The sequence below is a fragment of the Toxotes jaculatrix genome, chromosome 23, assembly GCF_017976425.1.
Source record: "Toxotes jaculatrix isolate fToxJac2 chromosome 23, fToxJac2.pri, whole genome shotgun sequence".
In the NCBI taxonomy this organism is placed as follows: domain Eukaryota; kingdom Metazoa; phylum Chordata; class Actinopteri; family Toxotidae; genus Toxotes; species Toxotes jaculatrix.
Genome location: NC_054416.1, coordinates 6,164,735 through 6,189,697, shown reverse-complemented (window position 1 = coordinate 6,189,697; position 24,963 = coordinate 6,164,735). Strand labels below are relative to the sequence as shown.

General features: G+C 40.8%; 3 protein-coding genes across 3 annotated transcripts; 2 read left to right on the top strand and 1 right to left on the bottom strand.

Moving 5' to 3' along the window:
- Positions 1-591: 591 nt before the first annotated feature.
- acadvl (acyl-CoA dehydrogenase very long chain) lies at positions 592-14,062 on the top strand. Its single transcript, XM_041030929.1, has 21 exons — positions 592-692; positions 940-1,027; positions 1,140-1,203; positions 2,119-2,190; positions 3,377-3,449; positions 3,533-3,597; positions 3,696-3,830; positions 3,964-4,108; positions 4,226-4,355; positions 4,499-4,624; positions 4,789-4,987; positions 5,840-5,944; positions 6,326-6,412; positions 6,698-6,760; positions 9,224-9,325; positions 10,088-10,185; positions 11,046-11,118; positions 11,314-11,386; positions 11,726-11,798; positions 11,998-12,073; positions 12,277-14,062. Exons 2-21 carry the CDS (start codon positions 954-956, stop codon positions 12,412-12,414), a joined length of 1,971 nt encoding a protein of 656 aa, XP_040886863.1. The 5' UTR covers positions 592-692; positions 940-953; the 3' UTR covers positions 12,415-14,062.
- A 1,657-nt stretch (positions 14,063-15,719) lies between these two features.
- Positions 15,720-18,976, bottom strand: zgc:194312 (uncharacterized protein LOC794943 homolog). Its single transcript, XM_041030930.1, has 2 exons — positions 17,910-18,976; positions 15,720-16,325 (listed from the first exon to the last, which is right to left on the bottom strand). Exons 1-2 carry the CDS (start codon positions 18,851-18,853, stop codon positions 16,184-16,186), a joined length of 1,086 nt encoding a protein of 361 aa, XP_040886864.1. The 5' UTR covers positions 18,854-18,976; the 3' UTR covers positions 15,720-16,183.
- A 1,158-nt stretch (positions 18,977-20,134) lies between these two features.
- Positions 20,135-23,275, top strand: ponzr1 (plac8 onzin related protein 1). Its single transcript, XM_041030764.1, has 4 exons — positions 20,135-20,541; positions 22,174-22,284; positions 22,426-22,571; positions 22,780-23,275. Exons 2-4 carry the CDS (start codon positions 22,176-22,178, stop codon positions 22,942-22,944), a joined length of 420 nt encoding a protein of 139 aa, XP_040886698.1. The 5' UTR covers positions 20,135-20,541; positions 22,174-22,175; the 3' UTR covers positions 22,945-23,275.
- The last annotated feature ends 1,688 nt before the right edge of the window (positions 23,276-24,963 follow it).

The window sequence follows — 24,963 nt, the reverse complement described above, 5'->3', positions numbered from 1 at the left end:
TGATGGGATGATGGTTGAGGACTTCAGGCAGGGTGGGACAGTGGCCTGCGCTAAGGACAGGTTAAATATTTTAGTAAAGACCACTGACCGTGTGTGTCAAGGAAACATCCCCCACACTGTCAACAGACTTAACTTACCAGTTTTCTGCTGTCGGTTTTGCTGTTTGTTTATGCCTTTACACACAATTTTGCACACAAACACACAAGTGAAAATTCCTGTAATAGTTTGAAGTAGCCCTTTTATGTAAGATTGTAACAATAGCAGAAATATTTTATATTTACAGGTTCATTGTTTTCAGCTTATGAAAATTATTTGAGACTTTAAATCACTCATGCAATAATACCATAAGAATTTGTGAACAGATGACAGATTATATTATATAGCCTAACCCCCCACTTTGTTTGTTTGCTATATTTATATATATTTATATGATTCAGTGTAATTTCTCTATTTTATTTTTATTGTTTTAATGTAGTGATTTTTAAAAAAAATGTTTGGTTTAAAAAATTTTGTCTTGTGTTCGTCTTAGTTCGAGGAGAAGTTTCAGGACCACCCCGATATTGTAAAACTACATATCCCATAAAGCACCGCGGTGGGGCAACAGACAACCTAAAAGAGAAAATCAGGTCGTTTGAGGGAACAGTTGGCTTCTGCACGGACGTCGGGGACGTGTTATCATATAACTTGCTCAGGTCTGTGATTAAAAAGAATGATGTTTTTGTTTTTTCGATAGAAGGAATTCAAATATTTTTACTGGCCTTTCCTGTTTTTTGTAGGAGGAATGAAAACACCGACTCGATAGTGGTCAAGTTACAAAACGTTACGTAGCTTAGCTGCATGCTACCCGCTGTAACTGTTAGCTAACCGCCCGTGTTTTGGTCATTTGTTTGTATTTTATTTGGCTAATAAAGATGAATTCTGTTTTTTTTTCCTCTTTAGAACAAAATATAATCATGCTGCTTCGTAAAGTGACCCAGTCTTCCGCACTGTGCGGCACCATTCTCAGGATTCCTCCCGTGGTTTCTAGGTTGGTCATTTTAAAGCTATTTATGAATCTGTTGGTCCTCGACGAAAATGAGATACTTAAAAAACTAAACAACAATGCTCAAATGACCTGTCGTTTCTTGTCTGGGCTACAGAGGTCAGGCCAAGGCTGTATTTGCTGTGCAAAACTCCCGTCTCTACGCAAGTCAAGCCGCACAGGTACGATAACAAGAGCCTACAACATCGTACATATTACGATTTAATGTGCACTTTGTCCGATATGTTTGTTATAGTCCGTGGTTTTACTAGATTTCTATTTGTTTGTTGGCACCCTTCGGGTAAATGCAGAGAGGGCTCGCTGACATAACGTTGACATCCCCCTCCCTCTGGAAGTGGGTGAGAGTTCACCGGTCACATGACTCAGTGGTAAAGGTGACATCTTTTAATGTGGGTGACACTGCAGTTGTCCAGGACAGCGTTCAGGGCAGACAGTTGTTGGTAGATGTCTTCCACGCTGTGCTTCATACTGCTGCGTATCCACCACTGACAAAAACAGGTTTAACCAAATGTTTTTGTGTCAGCAAGAGCTATATATCATCCTAAAGTGGAAGTGAATTATATTTGCCTTTTGAACACACATTAAAAGCCTCTTCAGTGGCACAGTGTTTTTTTGTTTTTATCTAACAAGCAGGAGAAATGTGACATGTCTGCAGCTTATATTGATCTGGTAATGGATGACTTGTGGTTGTATTTATGGTATAATAATACTTCTTTCTCTTATCACACATTTTAAATGTCAAAATAGCCACTTTAGGATTTATTGCAGGGTTCAATCTAGCTAACTACACAGTAAAATAAACTTTTGTGTTCCCAGCTGAAACTAACATGCTGCTCACTGTAAGACAGAACTGAAGCAGGCTGGTGTCATAAATAATGTTGATTCACTGATTTAAGCTCTCATCTCCATTGGTCTGACATTTTGTCTCGTGTTGTTTATTTAAGCAACATACACAATGTACGGTGTGCTTTCCTTTTAATCAATTTATATGTTTTTATTTTTTTTTTGTGCCAAGGTTCAGTTACTTACGACTCCCCTGTTTTCTTACTGAAGTGTGTTTTGCTGTTCCTCTTTAGGCTGTGCTGGAGAAGCCGGCAGCAGTTGGCAGTGATACTGCCACTAAAGTGGAAAAGAAGACAGTTGCTCAGGTATGTTATTCATTATTATATTTGAGAACATGTTTCATCACTCTCTGTTTTTAAAATGGTTTATAAATCTGAAAGAACTGCAAATGCAAAAGGTAAAAAAACAATCAGCTTTACAAATGTTTAATGAGATTGTTAGAAAGGCCGTTCTGACACCAGAGACTGCCAGAGGAATAAAAATGCCAAGGCAAAGGTGGAATAATGCAGATACGTATTTTCTTTTATTTTCTCTTTTGTAACACAGGTATAGCAACACACAGGGTGAGGCCTAGCCAGTGACCACAGAGATTTAAAATGGGCGCCCTTTTATACTGTGGCCTGGTAGGCATAATTAGACAAAACCATTCACAGGTGTTCATAGATATAGATTTATAAATATGATAATATGAAAAATATGATTATTAGATTTAACCAAAAAAAATATTTAAAATAACCTGCGTGCTGTAAAATAATCCCTCAACCAAACACCATAAACATATTTACAATAATGATATATATAAGACAGTTTTTCGTACCCCCCCCCCTGTCTTGCCCTGCCACTTGGCTGCACCCGGAACGTTATTAACCCCGTCCGTTACCCAGGGGACTCTTTTCCCTGACGCACCCCAGGTGAACGCAAAACAGGCAGAAGGTGAGTATTAACGATAGCATGAAGAATTCTGTTTGGCACTTCCACTATTCTTATCACAAATACCACAATACGTTTCATCACTTTTGCCGGTGTCCGCCAATTCTGGACCGTCCGCTATCCACGGAGTCTAACCGACCTCCTCTCATTATAGACGGAGCCGAGCGGCCACCCCGGCATCCGACCGAGGCCGACTCCGCACATATGATAACTATATTACGCAACCACTTTTGCTGTTATCTCGTGAAACGTTCATGTTCGAATGTTATATGCCAAATATATAATAAAAGTGCCTTTCGCCATTACTATAGATTGTCTAGTTATTTATAAACAATATCCAAAACCCACCGTGCACAATATTTACAATAATATTTACAACACCGTAACCCGACAGTCAACGATAACGAAGTCCTTCGTTACAGAGATGAAAGTAAATACTTTTGTTTGCATGTGTTGAATCTCAGGAATACACAGCAGTTGCACAGCCAGTTGATAGCTAGGGGCACCTTTAGCTCTGTTTGTTTGCACAAGCTTTATTGTGTTTGACTTAATTTTCCCCAGGAGTCGAAATCATTTGCCGTCAACATTTTCAAGGGGCAGATTGCAACTGCCCAGGTGTTTCCCTTCCCCTCAGGTAAATCAGAGAATACTCATGGCAATATCTGTTTTAAAACATTTCATGAAATAGCTCTGTAATCACTCTTATCTGTGCCGCAGCCCTCAACGAGGAGCAGGAGCAGTTCCTACGAGAGCTTGTGGGACCTGTCAACAAATTTTTTGAGGTAATTTTAAACCTCTTTGAGCACATGGATAAATTTGTCTAACTTCACAACTGTCTTTGTCACTTCTCACCTTTCATGTTTCTCCTTCCCGTGAACAGGAGGTGAATGATCCTGTCAAGAACGATGCATTGGAGAAGGTGGAGGATCACACCATGGAGGGCCTGAAGGAGATGGGTGCCTTTGGCCTGCAGGTGCCAGCTGACCTGGGTGGCCTTGGCCTCACAAACACACAGGTACGTCTTCTTGATAAAATTTATGTAATCTACTTAATAACGCACACGTATTAGTAAATATTGTCAATATTTACAGCTGTGTAAACAGGTGGGTGCAGTGAGTCTAATGTGATAATACCTGTGCCTGTCACAGTATGCCCGATTGGTTGAGATCGTTGGCAGTCATGACCTGGGCGTCGGCATCACTCTGGGTGCCCACCAGTCGATTGGCTTCAAGGGCATTCTGCTTTTTGGGAATCCGGCCCAGAAGGAAAAGTACCTGCCCAAGCTTGCCACAGGTATAATGTGTAGCACTTGTCAGTGTCTTGATTTAGAATCATCATTACCTGTAAACTGCAGCACAGTATACAACAGCAAACACTGTTAACACTGCATTTGTATGTTCGTCCCTCCAGGTGAGAATATAGCCGCCTTCTGTCTGACAGAACCAGCCAGTGGCTCTGATGCCGCCTCTATCAAGACCACAGCTGTTCAGTCCCCCTGCGGACAATATTACACTCTCAATGGAAGCAAGATCTGGATCAGGTGAGGTCACAGTGGTAACACACCGGAACAGTTAATAGCCGCTTTCACCACAAGGAGGCAGCAGTGCATAATATGACCTTTAACACAGTGGCTGGAAGCTGCTTGTGTCCTTCTCTAATGTGACAACCTGTTTCCCTTGTCAGCAATGGAGGCCTGGCTGAGATCTTCACTGTGTTTGCCAAGACACCCATGAAGGATCCCAAGACTGGGGAGATGAAGGACAAGATCACAGCCTTCATCGTGGAGAGGAGCTTTGGAGGAGTGACAAAGTGAGCACACTTTGTCTTTACTGTTTTCAGCAAACTGATGTTTTTGAATTGTGATTTAGTGTTTTTTTTATGCTAATGAATTAGTCACCTTTAGAGTTTGGATTTTTTTTTTTTTCTCTTTTTGGACTCCCTAAATCTTTCTTGTCCCGTCTTCTTATTCGCAGTGGCCCTCCAGAGAAGAAGATGGGCATCAAGGCGTCCAACACAGCCGAGGTCTATTTCGATAATGTTCGCGTGCCAGCCGACTGTGTACTGGGTGAGGTTGGTGGAGGTTTCAAGGTAGCCATGAACATCCTCAACAACGGGCGCTTTGGCATGGCGGCCGCCCTCTCTGGCACCATGAAGGGAGCCATCACCAAAGCTGTGAGTACCTATAGTCCTATGTAGACAGGAAGGGAAGTGGTGTGAAGAGAGACAGTAGAGGTGGAGGTCTTCTTGTGAATTTAGACATTCTTCATGTCACAGTTTTACATCTCTGAATGTGCTCTTGTGTTTCCCATCGTCTGCATTGATTCTTATCTGTATTGTCTGGGTTACACCCCCTCTTTCAGTCATGTATTTCCTTCATTGTGGGTTTGTGGGAAATTCCCCGTCTTGTAGTTCAGTATGGACTGTTTCTATAATGCATCTTCTTGCTGAGGTTACAGGTGTTGAAGATTCAGATGGGTTCTGGTCATGCCTCTTGTCTTTCTTAAACATTGTCTTAAACATTGAATGTGACCAGACTTGTATGTTGCAATATCAGTAACAGCTTAATTGAATTAGGTTTTCAATAAAAATATATAACATAAAAATAGCACATAAAATATGTGAGAAGAGAACTGAACTCTTTGTATTCAACATGTAGTACTGATACTGTTGCACAGGCAGTAGTTTAATATAGGACAGAAGCAATAGACTCATTATTGAAACATGATTCAACCTGTTTGGCAGTTACATCATCAGAAAAAATATAAACCAGAAGGTTTTTTTTTTTCTTCCGACATTGGTAGCGTGCCACAAATCTTTTGTTGTTTGTGTTTTATTGCAATTCCATAGAACACAGAACAGTGAAGAAACGTTTCACAAAGTTCAAATGGGGGAATCCCTGTCCTCAGTATTTTATTAGCTGAGCGGGATAAGCACGTGTAAAGGATGTGTTCTCATGTGAGAGCAGTGACCTTTTGTAGATGAAGTACAGCGTGACAGTGAGCATCATTTTCCTCTTTTCATCAGGTGGATCATGCAGCCAACAGAACCCAGTTTGGGAACAAGATCCACAACTACGGAGCCATCCAGGAAAAGATGGCGCGCATGGCGATGCTGCAATATGTCACTGAGGTCAGACCACCTTACTAAACTCTTGTTGTTAATTCTCATTACCATTATCTATTAAAATGAGCCATTTTTCCTGTTTTACATCTCTGTGCAACAGCACTATTCACACTTTGAGACTTTATCTTTGTGGCTTGTCACTGCGTTATACAGCAGTAATTTTTTGCCTGCTTAGCAAAACCTTTATCATTTACTTACTAGACTTACTAACATTACCAGCAGTTTGAAGCACAAACTCTCATTATGTTAACCTACCTTTACACATATGTAGTCAGTGTGATCTTTGCATTATTTTTGTACTGTTGCAGTAAATTTCTGCAGCACAGATGAACAAGACGCCATGTGTCCACACTGACTTCTTCTTCATCTGACTTCATCTTTTTGCAGTCAATGGCCTACATGATCAGCAGCAACATGGACAGTGGATCAACCGAGTTCCAGATAGAAGCTGCCATCAGCAAGATCTTTGCCTCTGTAAGAACTTAAGTAACACAGCATTAACCAGGAAATCCATGAAAATTTTGCATGATTTTACACTTTGTATGTATGTTAATTACCTCTTACTCATTTATACATGCTAGCACTCTGGGGAACACAGCACATCTTTCATAACATTTATGATGTTCCTTATTCTGTGGAAAACTGAAATACAGTGGTAGGGGAAGTAAATGTCTCAGTGCTTGCTGAATAAAGATTATTGTGTGTTTGTCAGAGCAAAAGCTCACTCTCTTTTGTTTGTTTTCCCCCCAATTGTGACAGGAAGCGGCATGGACCGTGACTGACGAGTGTATTCAGGTTATGGGCGGTATGGGTTTCATGAAGGTGAGTGCTCAGTCCACATCCTGTTACATAAAGATGACATTTGAGAAATTGCATGTGAAAAATTCCCGCTAGCAGTTTGTGTTGTCACGTGGTAAATTTTAGCATTTAATATCCCAGTGAAGGCAGGTATTGCCACATGCAGTGCGCAAAACGCAAACACAACAAATGAATAAGACAACTATATCACAACGTAAATAAGCAATGGCACGTTTGCTTTAGCCGCCCTGTTAGCTCAGTTGGCAGAGTACGAGACTCAGTCTCTCTGGGTCGTGGGTTTGAGCCCAACTCCAGGCGGCAGTCGCCTCCACGACCTAGGCCCGGATCCAGATAAGCGGCAGATGGTGACGTGACATTTGCTTTAGGTCACAAAGCACAAGAAAGGATGAATGAGGAAGCTGCTAAGTTTTATCCCTTTTTCTGAAAACCAAGAATTTTAAGCAATTACAGATGAATCTTAGTCTAATTAGTTGGGGATTTACTGTTATTTTTACCACAATAACCTGAGTTCAAATGGTGTTTTCAATGCAGGAACATTTCCAGAAACGCTGGAACCATTTTAGCAACTTAGCAGCTTAACTCGCATTTTTGTATCAACATTAGGATTTTGCATGGACACAAAGTGATTACAGAGCAGCAACCACGAGTAAAAAAAAATAATCAAGAGAAAGAAAACTTAACTTTGCCAGTGAACACAAAGCAGTTACGTGCTAAGGCAGAAATAAAAGACCGTAAAACACTTCGCAGATCGCTGACTAACATTCTTGTGTTTTTGGTTCCACTTTTGTACTACTGTGAATTGGTTCTTCAAAGAACATGACAGTGGTTCTGCTATTGCAAACCAAACTTTCATTTTTCTAATCTGTTATTGATCTGTTTGCTTAGTCGTCATACTTCTTCACACGCGGTGAAAACTCAAACAGGGATGTGCAGAATGGACTTTTAGTTGACGATTTATTTGCTGATGCTTCTCACTTCCAGGTACTGTTGAATGTACCAGGGACTTTTATTCGTGCTTTACCTCCTCGCTTTGTGTACCGAACCAACAATATTAGCATGATGGTAATTCTTTATTTGCAGTGACTTTAACTGAACATATTTATTTAACAGTTTATTTCTACATTAGCTGTGCGTGGATCAGTAGCCACATTTTGCCTCGGAGGGTTTAACAGGAAATGCGGGGAAAGAGGGTAGGGGAATGACACGCAGCCAAAGGTGTGCCCACCTGCGTGTCGATCCGGGCACTCAGGGCCTTTGTGCCCACGTAGTGTGTGCTCCAACCGTTCGCTCCAACCCTTTTATTTTAATTAACTCAACACTGATCAGCCACTAATACGAGTGCCAGCTTCAGGCTTCCGACAACCTCTACAGATGTATATATGTAGTTGTAGTGATAGCTTTGTTTCTGAGAAAAGACACATACCTTATATACAGCCTATGCTGTGTTTTACCGTTGTGGGATTGAGTCACGTATTCACTATGTGATAGACGCTCATGTTAAGAAGGTGCTGAAACCACAGTGATGGTTCCCTCAGCTAAAAAAAAAAAAACAAAAACCAACCACCACAAGAATAGACTGGTACAAGCTAGCTGAACATATGGGGGCGAAGTTAAGTTGTGTAAACAATATTGTCTCTGTTCTTAAAATAAACCAAGTGATACACAAGGCCACCTCTCAAACAGATGTGCTGCTGTGCCTCAATACAGTGGAAAGTTTGCCCAATCATGAAACAACATTTTGAAAAACTGCAGAGGTGGCAACCCGGGTGCATATTGCACTCTGCAAGCACTTTCATGGAGTAGGCAGAGTAACCTGTACAATTTAGTCCAAATTAGCCTACCAACGGAGCAGTTTAGAGTTTCAGAAAATCCCACAGAGTTGAATCGAAACCTCATCAGAAATCAAACATTTTAATCTTAAGAGATCTACTTATCGTAGGCCTATATGTTAGGTCGAGACATTATCTAGAATGAAGAGGGAAAAAAACAGTGATAAAACAGGCTTTGATTAGTTCTGCTCACACTGTGCATTTTGACTCAGGGTTTCATTTCACCAAGGAAGTTAAATCAGAAGTGTGCCCTGTACATTTTCATTTCTGCTCTTCTGGACAGAATGTGTCATCTGTGCCGCCTAAAAATACGAACAGCCCCTTGCACATGCAAAATTCAAAGGCTCTGAAATGAATAGCGATTGCCTGTATTACTGTTTGCAGCTGGAGTTTTCACTGCCTTAGTCTAATTAGCATGAGAAGCCAAGATCAAAATGTCTTGTATGTTTAAGATACGAGAAATGGCACAGCTCATTTGTGGTTCTCACCACCTTTACAAAAAAATCCACAGAATGAAATAAAGAGTGAATTTTACTGCAAAATTTTCTCAAAAAAGTGGACTTCAGGGAGTTTCTGCATAGGTTTTAATTGAACAATAAGTGAAATCTCATCATTTTTTCTGCATCTGTTTGCGCAGGACTCTGGAGTGGAGAGGGTGATGAGGGATCTGAGAATTTTTCGAATCTTTGAGGGCACCAACGACATCCTCAGGCTCTTCGTGGCACTCAATGGTTTCCAGGTAACATGAAACCCATAGCTGTATCCTTTTAACTCAGACCGTGTTGATCTGATAATGTCTGTGAGAAAAACGACGTTCCGCCGAGAGGAAGTTATTTCTGCTTGCTGTCAAAAAAGCTCAAACAGTACTTCCTACACCACTTACAAGACACTGCTACATCTTGTAGCTTTTAAAATACATGATCGAGAAGCAACTTCCCTGTTCTTATTTTACACCAAGAATCTGTGTTAAGCTTGTGTTTCCTGACACTCAGTGCCTTGTAAATCTCCTCTGTTTCTTAAAACGCTGAGCACACAGCATCTCATGTCATTCTCTATTATTTAAAGGAGAGGAAGGGCGACTTCAGTAGAATGATAATGATAACTTTAGATCATCCAATCAAATGGGGCAAACAAATACCACAAACTCTGAACCATCTTTACCCATATACTCAAATAAAAAGAAGCGTAGTGGGTCGGTGGAGAAACGCACAATCTGGCCGCACTGACAGCATTTTCTCACAAGCAAATGAGCCTAAGTGAGCCTTTGATTGGTGCTATCTCACACACTTAAACCTAGGAAGGAGAGTGTAGAGGAAGGAAAGGAGTCTAGAAATCTCTCATGTGAAGTAACCAAAACTGTTCTGACTTTGGTAGAAAATCCAGTGTTCATGTAGGATCCCATCACTTATAGTAAGAAGCTGATTACTGTAGGAGGGTGTATCTTTCCAGTGCCTTTAATCAGTTGCCTTTGTGGTTAATGTCCCGCTCTGCTTCCCACCAGAATGCCGGTAACCAGCTGAAGAGTTTACAGAAGGCCCTGAAGAACCCGCTTGGCAACGCCGGGCTGCTGGCAGGCGAAATCACAAAGAGAGCCAAAAGGTTGTATCACACGCTTCTTTCTCTCTGTCTTATCTTATCTACGGCAGGACAGTGTGAAACTGATGAGAGATGGAAACTTGTAATAAAAGTGTCAGTTCCATCCCTCATTAAGCCACTTTGCAGTTGTAACTGACATCTGAGCAGAAACAGCTCATTAACAAATAGTAGCTATAAACAAAAAAGTCACATTTCCAGGACTTGGGTATATTTATATACTCAGTTCCTCCTTCTAAGAGCTGTGAAGTGTTTGTTTAAAGATTGTTTACTTGATATTTGTGTATATTGCCAGGACACAGCCTCCACAGAATGCCAGTTTCCCGCTCTCTTCACTTTAATGTGACTGAAAACTTCCTACAGTAGTTTCGTTAGCGCTTTCAGACGTGCTCTGTTTGAATGCTGTTACAGTGCAGGCAGAGGCTCTTCTTATTACTGTTCTCTAACCCAGCTAATTAAAAAAATGTTTCGGTATCCTCTTTATCCTCCTCGCCCCTCCAACACTTCTATTAAACACTTACCAGCACTCAACTGTGAAGGATTTCACACATAGGATTACTGATGTATTGAAAACTGCCAATCAGTATTTAAACAATATCTGTGTGACTGTTGGCCTTACACTCTGCCTTTGATTGTGGCTTTTCAGATCAGGTATAAACAGCACGTCATATGAACTAGTTCTTTTCGTGCACAACCCCTCAGACACACGGGACAAGTTTCACCTGCATGTTTCAGTCATCCATCTAATAATAATCTAATAAATGAGTTGTGTAATTGCTCATGTTTCACTTGCAGCTGATATGTGTATCTGCAGCCCAAAGCAGCTTTTTAGGCTTTAATACTGTACTCTTTTGTCACCTTTGTAGGAAGGCAGGTTTGGCCACAGGTCTCACACTGCAGGGAACTGTACATCCTGAGCTGGCACAGAGCGGTGAACTGGTATGTTACTGTTTCTGTTCCACACATTTATTGCAGGGGCTTACCCAATGTAGCTTGGACAGAGTGAGTAGGAGTCCAAGTGACAGTTTGACACGGCAAACTGTTTTTTTTTTTTGGCTAATGCTGTGATTTAGCATTTTCTGCTTTTTTTGCCTTTAGTCTTAACGTGGCCTATTTCTCTCTGACCATTTCTAGGCGGTTAAAGCCATCGAACAATTCGGAGTGGTCATTGAGGAGCTGCTCATCAAACATGGCAAGAAGATAATTGGTAAGCGTGTGTGCATGCATATGTGGGAAGGTGAGAAGAATATGTTGTGGGAGTTGGACTATCTGTGGAGAAAATCCCCAGCTGGTACATTTTTGGCATTTCAGTTCGATGTCATTTCAGACACTTGTGATTGCTTTTTGAGTTCTTAAATAGCTTAAACAGAATTATGATTTGTCCACAGAAAGTCATGGTGTATAGCATCCCAATCATTTCCAGTTATTTTGGTTCATTAGCAACAATGAGGAGTCCTCGTATCATTAGTTATGTTTGTTCTGTGACAGTGTACTGAGCTGGTGATAAGTCATCTCACCACTCATCCTCAGCACTTTGTTGTTTCAGATGAACAGTTTGTCCTGAAAAGAGTCGCAGACTGTGCCATTGACCTCTACGCCATGGTGGTTGTCCTGTCCAGGTACGCAAACATTCAAATAAAAGAATTAATTGTCAAGTTTTTACTTTGTGCGTTTGTTTTTTTTTTCTTTCTTTTAACCACCTTTAACTCTCTGTCACCGTTTCACTCACTCTCGCTATGGTCTTTTTTTTTTTCCCACATACGTACTCCTACGCAGCCTAGAGATACATTTCTTATTTCTTTTTCCTCTCCTTCGCAGGGCTTCACGCTCTCTGAGCCTGGGCCATGCCTCAGCTCAGCACGAAAAGATGCTGTGTGAGACCTGGTGTGTGGAGGTAAGACACACGCTGACAAAAGATGTCTGAAATGATTTGAATCCTAAGTCTAGACTGAATATTGTACAGTGAAAGTGAAGGGAAATAATTTGTATAAACAGCCTCGCTGTCCAACATATCTGCTGGCAAATACCTGATGAATTACACTCATCAGTTTTGGAGGTGAAATGTTTAAACTTGCTTTAAATGCCTTTGTCCTTCAGGCGCATGAGAGGATCATGAGCGACATCAAGACTTTGCGCTCCGGTGAGTCCAGGCGGCTCTTCAAAAACCTGAGGGCCATCTCTGCAGCTATGGTGGAGAACGGAGGAGTGGTTTCTCCTCATCCTCTGGGTTTCTAAACAAACCACGTCCACCCCACTTTTTTTCCTTTCTGTTTTTCCTTTTTTCCCCCCTCCGACTCTTACTAGGTTCTGTTTCACTTGTGGCAGGTTTTTCCTTCAGACTTTATCAACTTTACTGTCATCATTGTTCCATCGCACATCAGTGGTACACAAAATCTCACTCTGTACGACTAAACTTTCATGTAGTGAGTTGCACCTGCCACCTTGGGGTGAATTACTTACTACTTGCATACTACTACACAGGAATCACAACCTGAAACTTATTGGTTCATCATACTGCTTTATCTTGATTGCCATCAGTTGTGGTGTCTTTGTGAAAACCTGCTTCACTGTCATTTATTTATTTCATTCCAACCAATGATCTCTAAGAATTTGAGCTGGCGCTTTTATCTGTATGAAGTAAAACAAAAACTAATAAATTACACAGTGGTTCAGAGGTATTTTCACAAATCCTTCGACCCTACCACCTGCATTTAACAACCACTGATGACTGAATGTTTCCAATGTGTGCATGGAGCTTTTAAATGCACCGTTTGGCCTTCATAACTATAGCTGATTGAAAGATCTCATCATTTAATCTGCTTAAACATGAACTTGTGTTATTTTTGTCTAAACGTAAATAGAACAGTATCAATGCAACTTTGAGGTAAGAGGCCAGTTAACTGAGGGAGCTTTGAACTTAACTGTTTTAAGCGATTTAATTTATACACAAAGTTAGGACAGATTACGCCTTTGAATTTGTACACTTATCTACAGTGTGTTCAGATATGTATATATATATAATGGTGTGGTGTTTATGTGCTTTAACGCCTTTCTGCATGTTAATTAAGCTCACTCGGTGCTCATCACAGAAACATTAATGTCAGGAGCAAACCCTTTGCCTTAGAAACCGGTCCACAGATGCTGTTCAAACTTCCTGTTAGGGCTTGAGTCAAAAACAAAATGTACAGTTTGTTCTTTACTCATTACCGATGGCCGTCACATTAGTTTCCAAAGTGTAAGTGTTTATTTCCTCCGCTAAAGGCAGCAGGCATCATTAACTGTACTTGAGGAAAATGAACTGTCAGTCTGCTTAACTGGTTTCACATAGTTTTAAAAGTTATTTCTTGCGCCTCAAACTTTGAGTTTGTGACTGTCTGTACAGAATCCATGAAACCTAAAAGAGATCTACACATACACTTGCCTTCTCATAGTTTGTATTGTGACAAACGTGTTGCTGTTAGATGATATCGCGTGCCAGACGGTTGTCTCCGTGGAGTAGCAACGTTTGTGCTGTTTGGTTTAACAACGCACTTCTCTTGGGGTTAATAAATAAAATACCTGTTCATCTGGCTGTCTATCCCTTGATGTGATTGGATGTCCATATTAGTCTGATTTATTTGTACTGCTGTTTTTCTGTCACTAAACATACCTTTGTGAGGCTTTGGCCTGAACAGAGTTGCAGTACAAATGTTGCATCTGTAATGTCCAGCTTCATTTTGTTACCATATCTGTGAACGTGGCTTTTAACAGGCCAAAGTAGACTGACTTTTTTTTCTGGTTTCTTCCTGTACAAGCTTTTGTTACCTGTTAAAACTGACTAAAATACTGAAGCTCAGCCAAAAAAAAAAAAAAGGAAAAAAAAAAAAAATCCCATCCTGCCAGACTTACTTCCTGTTTGTTGTGTTTGTTATAATCTGCAACTTTTCTTTCACTTCTGCAGCAGACTCTTCCAGAACATCAACACTTCACCGGAATGCCAGTAAGGGCTTTGCTACCATGTGGCCACTGGGGCATAGGTGCTGCTATGAAACAGAAACAGGAACCCCTTCCTGCCTTTATATACAGCCTTGTCAAGTGTAACTGCTGTGGAGGCGAGACTGAGAGCCGATGAAGGCTGCGGCATCTCTTCATGAGCATGTGGTTAAAACGTTGAGAATTTCCCCCAGCACGTTTGGGCCCCATCTGATTAACAAGCGCCCGCCAAACTCAGCAACTGTGCCATAAGTCACCCAAGATGGCAGTCTTTGCTTGCCTGTAGACACTCCCTCTGATTATGTAACTTCTTTTTTTTCCCTGTAGTGCTAAATATTGAGAGTGAGGAAGCATTCAAAGGAAGACTAAAACAAAAGTCAGCTTTTCTTTGAGAAGATTTGGATTTTTAGTCCATCCAAAGCCATTTCAGTATTACGTAAAACCTCAAATAACTTTAATTTAAAGGAACAGTTAACGTTTTTAACATTTGCGATGGTTAGTCAATGAATTGATTGGCAGAAGTCATTTTTCAAACTAAAGTAATCTTTGGTTCCAGTTTCTCAAATGTGAGGATCTCCGGCTAATTTCAGGATGTCATTTTTGAACTCTGGGAAATTATAACAAACATTTTTCACTAAGTTGTGGGATTGTGTAGACAAAACAAATGATTATTTGAGAAAATAATTACTACTGTGGGAAATGCGTGAATTCACTTTCTTGCTGAGAGATGAGAAGCAAAAGCCAGGATACACCTGCCTTAGCTTAGCACAAAGACTGATGGGGAAACTGCTGCATGTTCTGTCTAGTTTGTTTACTCCATACGAAAACTGAAATGTGAAAATGACATTTAGTGAGATACTATTCTGATTTGTTTCCCGCTTCTTTAAGAAAAGTGTCTCAAGAGACTGTTTGGTATTAGTCCGATACCAAGTAAAACCAAGGTTAGGACCCCCAATATCAGTACCAATACTGATACTGTTTTATTATCAAAGGCAGTTGGAGTATCGTGCCAGGGAGAGAAATGTGCCATCATTTATGAAGTGAAAGTATTATTAATACTCTACTTCTTAATGTACTTTAATCACCACTGAATCATTTGAAAAAAAAAAAAGGTATTTCTTTTTTCATTTCTGTTAATTACTCACTCATGTGCATGTTAAAATGTGAAAATGAATGCTTACTGTGTTAATTCTCTTAAATAACAAAGTAAACTCTGCACGCATTTACACAGCAGCAGGAGAAAAGCAAAGACCGTGGGACTAAAAAAAAAGGGGGGCTCACATTCCCAGAATGCGATGGACTGATCCTCTTGACACTAATAGTCAAAACAACACTTTGTAAGATCAGTACTTTGGGAATGAAGGTGTGGTACTGATCTTCTCATCTAACTTAGCAAGAAAGTGAACTGTTTCTAAATGTTATTGATGGACAAATGTTTTACTTAAGTAAAATGGACCATGAGACATCTTGTATGTATTTGTTAGTACTAACTGCTGTACTGAATGTGAATATGTGACCTTTCTTCTTTTGTTTTCAGGCTGCCGGAAATATTCAAGTGGCTCAAGACCTTCAAACACAAAATTTTTAATATCCACAAGTTTGGGAGCACACGGAAACAACATTCACCAGACGATATGTGAAAGTATATCCTCCATCCCAGTCATTTTAATCCCAAATGATGCTTAAAACCCTGGGCCAGCCAGGAAAATTTACACTAAGAGAACTGCCCACTTCTTTGGAAACCACAGTGCCTTGTGCTGTCGGTCGCTGAGCGGCTCAACCATGAATCCGCACGCTTGCTCACGAGACCAGAAGTCAAAAATAGAGCAAATCATAAACATGCTCACGTCCCATGTTACAGCACATTCTGGTCCAAACCTTCTCCAGCCAGGATTAAACCTAACTGGCTGGTATCATGAAGTCCCAGGAGATTCCTTGAGTTCTTTTCAGGCCTGAGCTGTGGAAACCAGCCGCTTATCCAAATGTTCCAGTGACAGGATTCTAACATTGACCTGTTTGTTTTTTTTTCCCATCAGGCACTGTTCGTATCACCTTGACATGAGTGTGAGTCATGTGAGGAGCTCCTAACTGACACCGGTGTTGTTTCCTGTTCCTCCGCTGGGGCTTGCGAGACCTCTAGGGAGATGATCGTCTGGGCTGTCAGTGTTCGCTCTCTGAGGGGGAAAAGAGTGAAAAGACCATGAAATTACACCACAGTTTCAGAAATGAATTCATGTGCCCCTTTTGTGGTGTTGAGACGAGATGTCTATCACGCTCAAAATTCCAAACCACTTAAAAAGGAAGTACTTTGTTTGGTTTCATCCTGCGATCATGCAAGCAATGTCCATTTTAGTTTTTCATTTAGTCATAGTAGTAATAGTCACAGTAATATTGAACCTTATGCAAATGAGGTGAAATCTAGTTTTGCACGTGTCTTTCAAGAAAGGGACTTCATCTTGTTATTAATCACACTTCTTCCCAGAATTCACTTTGAAGGAGGGAAGATTTTTCATTTTAACACTTTAGTGCAACAAGTCTTTGCAATGTTTTGCACACTTTGTCCTTCTCTGTAACTAGAATTACAGTTATCTGTGCAAAGCAAATAATAGTTTTGGTCATCAAATGTTTTTAAACTCTTAGGCTACTTGTGATATGGGTTTAAGAAATACCCCCTTACTTTTCAGAAAAAAAAATCCCTGTGTCAAATAATTGAACAGAGCCTGTTAACGCTTTTCATTGGCTGAATGTTTGTAAATCCTACAGACAGACTTAAATGGTGACCAACATTACTGATGCATGGAAGAAAAGTAATTATACAAATGAGGAAATATGGACCTATGAGGTTTCCGCCTGACAATATGAAATTACAGGAAAAGGTTAGCTTAGCTTAGCACACAGAGTGTGTATGAGGTTATTCCCAAAAGTGTTGAGCTATTCCTTTAAACACAATCTCTTGATGTGCTCACAAAGGATCATCAGTGGGATCAGCATAGCAGCAAAAATGCAAAGCGCATGTTTGTTTTGAATGAACTGGCTGCAATATGTTACAGTTTTTCCAATGTATCCTGGCAATTCATGTGACTTCATGTGACCGTGTTTACTTGTTTTGATTGTGTGGAAATTTCTGCTGCTCGATATTTTCCCCTCTGGTTATTGTTTTTTTTTTCCCGTATGCAAATGTCCACAAAAGCTGTGTTTTTGGATTTTTTACCTGTTCTGAGAAGTTGTGACTAATGGATTTATTCATAGCTAATGAATAATTTACTGGTGTTTCACTGATCAGGTACAGGTCAGAGCTAATTTTGGATAGCCAGGTTGTGAAATCTCTTTGTTTGGTGCTTACCCTCCTCAGCCTGGTTTGTGTTTTTAGCCCTGACCTTCAGAAAGAGCTGCAATCCATTTATTAACCAATTATTAACATTTACAACCGCAAACTTTAGTTATTATTGTAAAAAAAAAAAAAAAAAATCATCTATGCATGACTGATTGGAGATGACTGAACTTTTGCTGATGGGCTATCATAAGGTGAGACAGGTGATCACCCTTTACTTATGACTGTGGAGCTGCAAACTCGATTGTTTATTGAAAAGTGGAACTCAGGAGCCTTCACAACCTGGCAACCCAAAGGTTAGTCTTATTTATCGCTTGTAAGGCATCAGTACATCATGTGCTAACAAAATTCAAGGGTGACTTCCAGTATGAGACTCATGGGGTTTCACAGGGAACACATGTAAACTGATGCATACATTGGGACATACCGTGCTCTGTGGTGAGGGTGTTGCCAGCTGGCTCGCACAGTCCAGCCGAGGACACTCTTCAAATATCGGGAACAGCAGGGGAACCTGTGACTCAGCTGCTCCATAAGTTCCTCTTTACGCAAACCGTATACAACTGGCGCAACACATTGCGCCAGGCTGAAGAAAGCGAAGATGACTACGGCTGAGAGCTCTTTGGTCTCTGTATGAATTAACTTCCGCGCGTATAGCATCGACAGCACGAAGTTCACAAAGTTGGGGAGGATGTAAACAGCCAGTTGGGTGCCGTGAAGGGCAATCGTCCTGCACCCGGCCCGGTTGCGGCGATTGAGCACCCCCAACCGCCGACCCTCCACTAGTATCCTCACATAGCTGTACAGTATCAGCACCGTGCACAAACCAATGAACAACACCTTCTGTAGCCCGCCTTTCCTCAGCTTATCCGGGCCACACTTTTCGTAGTAGCTGTCGGCTCTGTTGTCGTCGGGGTCCGTGTGGAGGAGCAGAGAGAGGGGAATGACCAAAGCCACCATCCAGGTGAGCACACCCAGCAGCCAGGGCCAGTTCCCCGCGGTGCAGGTGGCGGTGTAGCGCATCGGGTGGCACACGGCGCAGTAACGATCCAAAGCCATCGCCGTGAGCGTCAGGAGGATGTTGGACGCGCTGCTGATCAAAACAGTAATCATGACCAGGCAGGCGGTGCGGCTCGGCTGTGCGTTCAGGTGATCCTGGTAGTAGAAGATGCTGCTCATGCCCAGGTAAACGAGAGCGGACACCAGCAGGTGGAAGACCAGCACGAAGCGGGCATGACACCGGAGCCGCTCCTCGCGTACTATGGTCCAGTTGATGATGAGGTTGAAGAAGAGAAGCACCGAAAAGGAGACGGTGGACACGCAAAAGCGCACGAAGGTGTAGTCTACTGTCGCCGTGGTGTTGTTCGCTGACATTATTCCTCAGCTGGGTTTGGTTGGATTTATAGTATAACGACGATGATGATGAAAGTGGGAAGGAAAGTTTGTCCGCCGCATGATCCTCTCTCACGGCTCTCTCACCGAGGACTGACTCAGGAACAGCACCGCTCACGTTTCTCTCTTTCTCTCTCTCTCTCTCTCTCTCTCTCTCTCTCTCTCTCTCTCTCTCTCTCACACACACACACACACACACACACACACACACACACTTTTGTCATTCTATACTTGTGAGAACCCTCAATGACATAATGTATTTCTTAATGTGCCCACCTGTCATGTTTATACAGTACATAGTTGTCTGCTCTAATTACGCACCTTTCTCGCGTTTCCACCGTGTCTGATTGCTGGTATGTGTTTGAATGTTGCTGCCATTTGCTGCCGTGAGCAGGAATGGGTGGCAAGAGCTCAGCAGCTGGCCAGTCGGGGGTGCTGTTGCTGCTCTGCGGGCTGGATGTAGTTCTTCTGAAGTGGATGAAAAGCAGAGCAAAGATTCATAAATATTTGTGCAAATGCAACCGAACTAGACTGAAAACTGAGCAATGCCTGACAGTAAACAGCTGAGCCTGACAAACGGAGCCTGTCAGGCTCTGCACAGAGGACAAATCTTTAGCTTTCGATTTAGGCCCATGGGCAGATCATGTACATAGATTATACTATCACCTCTTCCAACGTGAAAATAATGGAAACTGGAATATTCTCTAACTTTTTTTGTATTTTAGGTTTTAGGATATTTTTCAGTGTAAAACTTTTTTTCTCTCTACAGCCCACAGACCTGAAGATGGCGCTGGTATGCTGTCCTGACGTGTCCTCAGCTTCACATTTGTTTAAGTCATTTGCCACTTTTATTTGAACGTGTATGCAAAATACCTATATTTGCATGAAAAAAAAGGACACGTTTACTGCAGCAATCATACAGGCGCTTCATGTTACAGAGGAAGAATTCAATCAGTAACTGGTGTAATTTATTTCCATCAGCAACAATTTTGTAGAATTCCACCTCTCTCTCCCTGTGGCTCATCAGTAGGCTAAATAAACAGGCAATTCTATAGTAGATGATCAGTGCATATTATAATGAGTGCTGCAGCCTTGTGTACTGAGATATTCTTGCTCACTTTAAATTTATGCAGTCTAGACACCAACCCCTCTGTACCCATTCCTGAGCTCATTACGCCACCAAGTGCACAAGGCAGGTGTTATAACAAGTAAAAGTATATGACAGAGAGTAAAGGCTCCATTAGTTATAGTACTTATAGTGCACCAAGTAACTAAGTTACTTAATAGTTAAACAAATGATGCGATTTAGTATTAAAATCATGGGTTGTTTAGGTTAACTATTTGCTATTTTACATAGGGAGATCGGTCTCATCTACTTAATTAATTTTTTTTATAATTTTGTTGTCCTTTTCATACACAATTTAAGTTTAATATCTTGAGCACTTACTTATTGCATGGTAGTTTAGGTGACATTGATTGTTTTTCCTTATGCAAATGGTTAACTTGCATCTCTGAGCATGAGTGCAAGGGCTGGTATGTGGTAGGTTGGAGCAATGAGTTTCCTGATAAACATAAAGCCACTTAAGGGCACTGAAGTAGCTGGAGACGCTTCTCACGGTATTTCTGCATTGGCTGCAGACTTTCTCAGAACTCACAGATCCACAAACAAGGTAAGAAAAAGTTTGTTTATTTGCCTAAATTGGACAGGGAGTAGTCTTTGGCTGATGTTGAGCTTGTAGTGAACTTGTCATATATATATATATATATATATATATATATATATATATATATATATATATATATATATATATATATATATATATATATATATATATTATAGAGAGAGAGAGAGGGTTTTGATTTTTATAATTTACACTCCTAACTCAAAGTAGACAGAAAAAAAATATGCTGCAACTTGTCGCCCACAGTGCACCGCATCACAAGAAGAAGAACAAAATCTATACCTTGATAAAAATCTCAATTACTACTACAGTGCAGAGAGGTTCTAACTAAACGAAATGTCGTATGTGATCTTTTTAAACTACTAAAGAACATTTACAACTCATTTTCACCATTTTCACTCATTTTGACCACACTTGCTCTCCTTTTCATAGTCTTCAGTATAATTCACATTTGGATCCATTATTAGAAGCTTTTCACCTTGGGAATTAATGCGAATATAACGTTAATTTTTGTCAGACATGCAGTATCACCTAATTACACGTTTTGTGGATGAAGGTTATATAGTGACAGCTTGTGCAAAAGCCCTCAAATTTATGTAAAAACTGAGGACTGTGGGGAAAAACTATGAAAAAACAAATAAATGCACGAAACAAACCGTGTCAAAAAAAAAAAAAAAACAAACAAACAAAGAGGAGATAAGGCTCCAGGATGTTCGGTAGTTAGAGACGGCTCAAGGTACTGATGTGTGTCCCGATCAGAGACGGACTTTTCCAGTTGCGTTGATTTATTTGTCTGTGTCCTATGGTCTGTAATTGCTACTCAAATGTGTTAGCGACCAATTTACACTCACCATTACACTCACCACTGAACATTCACGCACAGCAGTAACAAATAGTGAAAGTGGGACAGGTAAACACCATCGTCTTCTAATCAGCGGCAGCGATGATGAGACAGTGAAGTAAACTTCTCAACGCTAGATCGTAACACGGTGGCCGAGGTGCGTTCATGGTCAATCTGTAAACAGCTCCGTTAGCATCAGCTAATATTAGCTTCAAACCAGTCTGACGTTCTTCCTCCTGTTAATGTTGACTGACCTTATACACACGAAGACATGAACAGGGTTCTGTGAATGGTACTGTGGTACAAATCTTGTGTTTAAACCTCAGTCCTCAAGCCTCAATCCAAATCCTGAGATTCAGTTCAATTCAATTCAATTCAATTTAGTATCAATTGCCCCTGGGGGGGGGGGGGGCAATTCAAGGCACGTGAGCAGTTTACACAGTCAACACAATAATAACTTAGAATCAATAAAATAAAATAATATAAGATAAAATAAAATAGATAGCATAGGAATAAAATAAAATAAGAATAGAATCAAGTGAACTCGGAAGGTGCCGTGATTGCAGGTTGGAGTATTAACAGTCTGTGCAGTCTGTATATTATACAGTCTTTGCATGGTAGATGTTAGATGAGATGTTAGATGAGATAGATGTTACAATAGCAGCACTGTGTCAGCTTCAAACCACGCTGTGATCTTCTTCCTCCTGTTTTGTGGAACAATTCCCTGCTGTCTCACTGTACAGGTTTTTTTTTTCCAACGTCTGTCTTGTATGCTCCAGGCATGGCCTATCAGCCGGGAGTCCAGGTGGTGACAGTGTCCACCACCTCAACCCAAAATGCTGGGACATGGAGCACTGGCCTCTTTGATTGCTTCAGTGATATGGGCACCTGTAAGTCAAACTAACAAACCTCCTTCACCCCCCACAATTGTGCTCTAGTAGGATACCCAACAAGTGTGAGATAAATCTTACCTCTTCCTGTAATGTTATGTCTTAAAATTTTTTTTTTTTTTCTCATCTTCTGCCATGAAGGCTGCTGCGGTTTTTGGTGTTTCCCATTCATGCAGTGTCAGACAGCTGGTTTGCACGGCTGGTGCTGCTGCATGCCAATCATGGACTTCTGCTGTATGATGACCTGCACGCTCCGCGGCTCCATTAGAGAGCGCCACAACATCCACGTAAGGCCGGTTTGGGGAGGGGGTGGGATGGGCTGGGGTATCCATGGGGGGAGTGGCTGTGAGCTTAAAGTGTTATTTTACAATAACTGGCATATATCCTGGGGCTTTAATTCAAAGCATTCAAACATTGTTACACTCACAGCAACAGTTGTTTACTGAATACAAAATAACTGTTTATTTTTTTTTGCCCCTCCTCTTCCTCCTGCAGGGCACGTTCTGTGATGACTGCTGTTCAACGATTTGGTGTTACCAGTGTGTCTGGTGCCAGATGAATCGTGAGCTGAAGATCAGGCGCAAGAGGCCAGCCACTTCCCCAGTGGTCACCACACAGGTCGTCAGTGCACAAGGTGGATCTGTTGTGGTCGTGAGTTGAGGGAGTATAACATGTTTGCAATAACGTTTGTCATAATGACTGCTTGCTATTTTATCTTAATGTTCTGTGGAAGACAAATGTAGCTTCCAACTCGCTCTATATACTTTGCACTGTTTATAATCCCAAGATGTAGCTGTTCTATAGAAGTCTTTATGTTCAAAGGTTTAAATTTAGTGTTGAAGCTGGATGTTTTCTGTTTGAATGTTAGGATACTTTGTAATATCATGTTTGCTTCATTCTTGCCAATAACATAGTGCTGTTTGGGATACTTAGCTCCCTCCTGTAGCAGTCTGATTAATGAACTTAAAATAAAAGTTTGTTTGTAACTCTTTATTGGTGAATCATATTTGGGTTTTACTGCTGTGACCACACCAGAAACTACTGAAGAACTCTGCATGCTGTTTTGCTTGTGCAACATGTCTGGTCTATGTGTGTGCACTCAGTGTTTGAGGGTATCTGGAACTTTAATGATCATTTTTATCAAATGCAAAGTAAAAAATAAAAAAAATCTATTTGTCAGTGATCGTGCAGAGTATTTATACACTCACTGAGCACTTTATTGCAAACACTATTCTAGTCCTGAGTAGGGCCTCCCTTTGCTCTCACCTGATTGGCTGATTGGATAATTGCATGAATTAGCAAGTGTACAGGTGTTCCTAATTAAGTGCTTGTGTGATGATTTTTGGAGAAGCTGATACATTCTTAAGTTCTGAAGCAGCCAATATGAATTGCAGGGGAAAAAAACATATAGTATGTAAAATCAAAGAGGACTGAGAAAGAGGAACATCAGCCACATGCTAAAATAACCTAACAGGGATGTTGCACATATACTGTGTAGTAAATGGGAGTTTCGAAATATTTGGTAAGTTTCCTAATTTTTATCCACTTCTGTACTCTGTAATCTCTCATTGTGAAGCAAAATGTTAATGAGCCCACAGATTCACACATGAACAGACACGAATGTACAATCTGGAGTCATGTTTGTCATAATCAGATGATGAACAGGTGACACTGGAATGAAGTGTATTATTATTATTTTCAGTAGTAGTAAGTATTATGTATGAAAAGAGGACTATAGCATTTGCCAGGTAATCGACCAACAAGCTCACAGCAACAAGATGGTTATAGAGACCACATCCTGATCCTGAATATCAAAAGATCTGCGTTCAGGAAGTGAAGGTGGTGTGAACCAGTTTCAGCTTCTACAAAAGCTACAAAAAAGAAAAGTTTCTGTTGTCTGGTTATTTTCTGTTTTAGACTGGAAAACAGCTACAAATGCTAAAATGCTACAGCTGCTTAATGAGAGCAACCAGTATAATCAAGGTCTCAGTGCATGTGAGGGTGTGCAGTAATGCATTAGTTCCTTTTTCTGACTGGGGTCAAATTCCAGTAATAGTTTAATGACCTTCCTACAGTTTGAGTGCATTTTCTGGCAATAACAGGTTGTAATATTACAGTGTGACAGGAATTGGGGCTCCAGTGCACAGTTTTCAGTAATATATTTATTTTTATATTTATCTATGATTTCCTTATGATTCACATTGATTGGCATACTTTATCTATTTCTGCATTAGGGTTAATCCAATCCATTTTTTTCCCTTTTTAATTTCATTGTTTAAATATTAAACTGTGAACACTCAGCCTGAGCACAAATGGAAATGGAAATTTTTGAAAACTGACTGTGGTACTGAGGTAGACTAAACCGCAGTATTTTCACAGGCAAAGCACACGCGACTCTGAGGAGGTTTCACATGTTGCCTTTGTGCCAGGGCGGTTTAACACTGTGAAAGAGCGGTTAAACTGTTGGCAGTAACTCATTTAATTGTTTTCTCCTTAAATTGACTGAAAGATGAATGTAGTTTGGTTTGGCCAGTGGTAACAAGAGCAGTGAATCGTTTGAAGCACAGGCACTTCAGTTAGATTTAAGCTTGTTCTTATTCAGTCATATTGTCTGTCTTACAGTCTGCAGTGCACAGCAGGTAAACAGATGAACCTGGGAAATGCAGCGCCTCCCCCAGG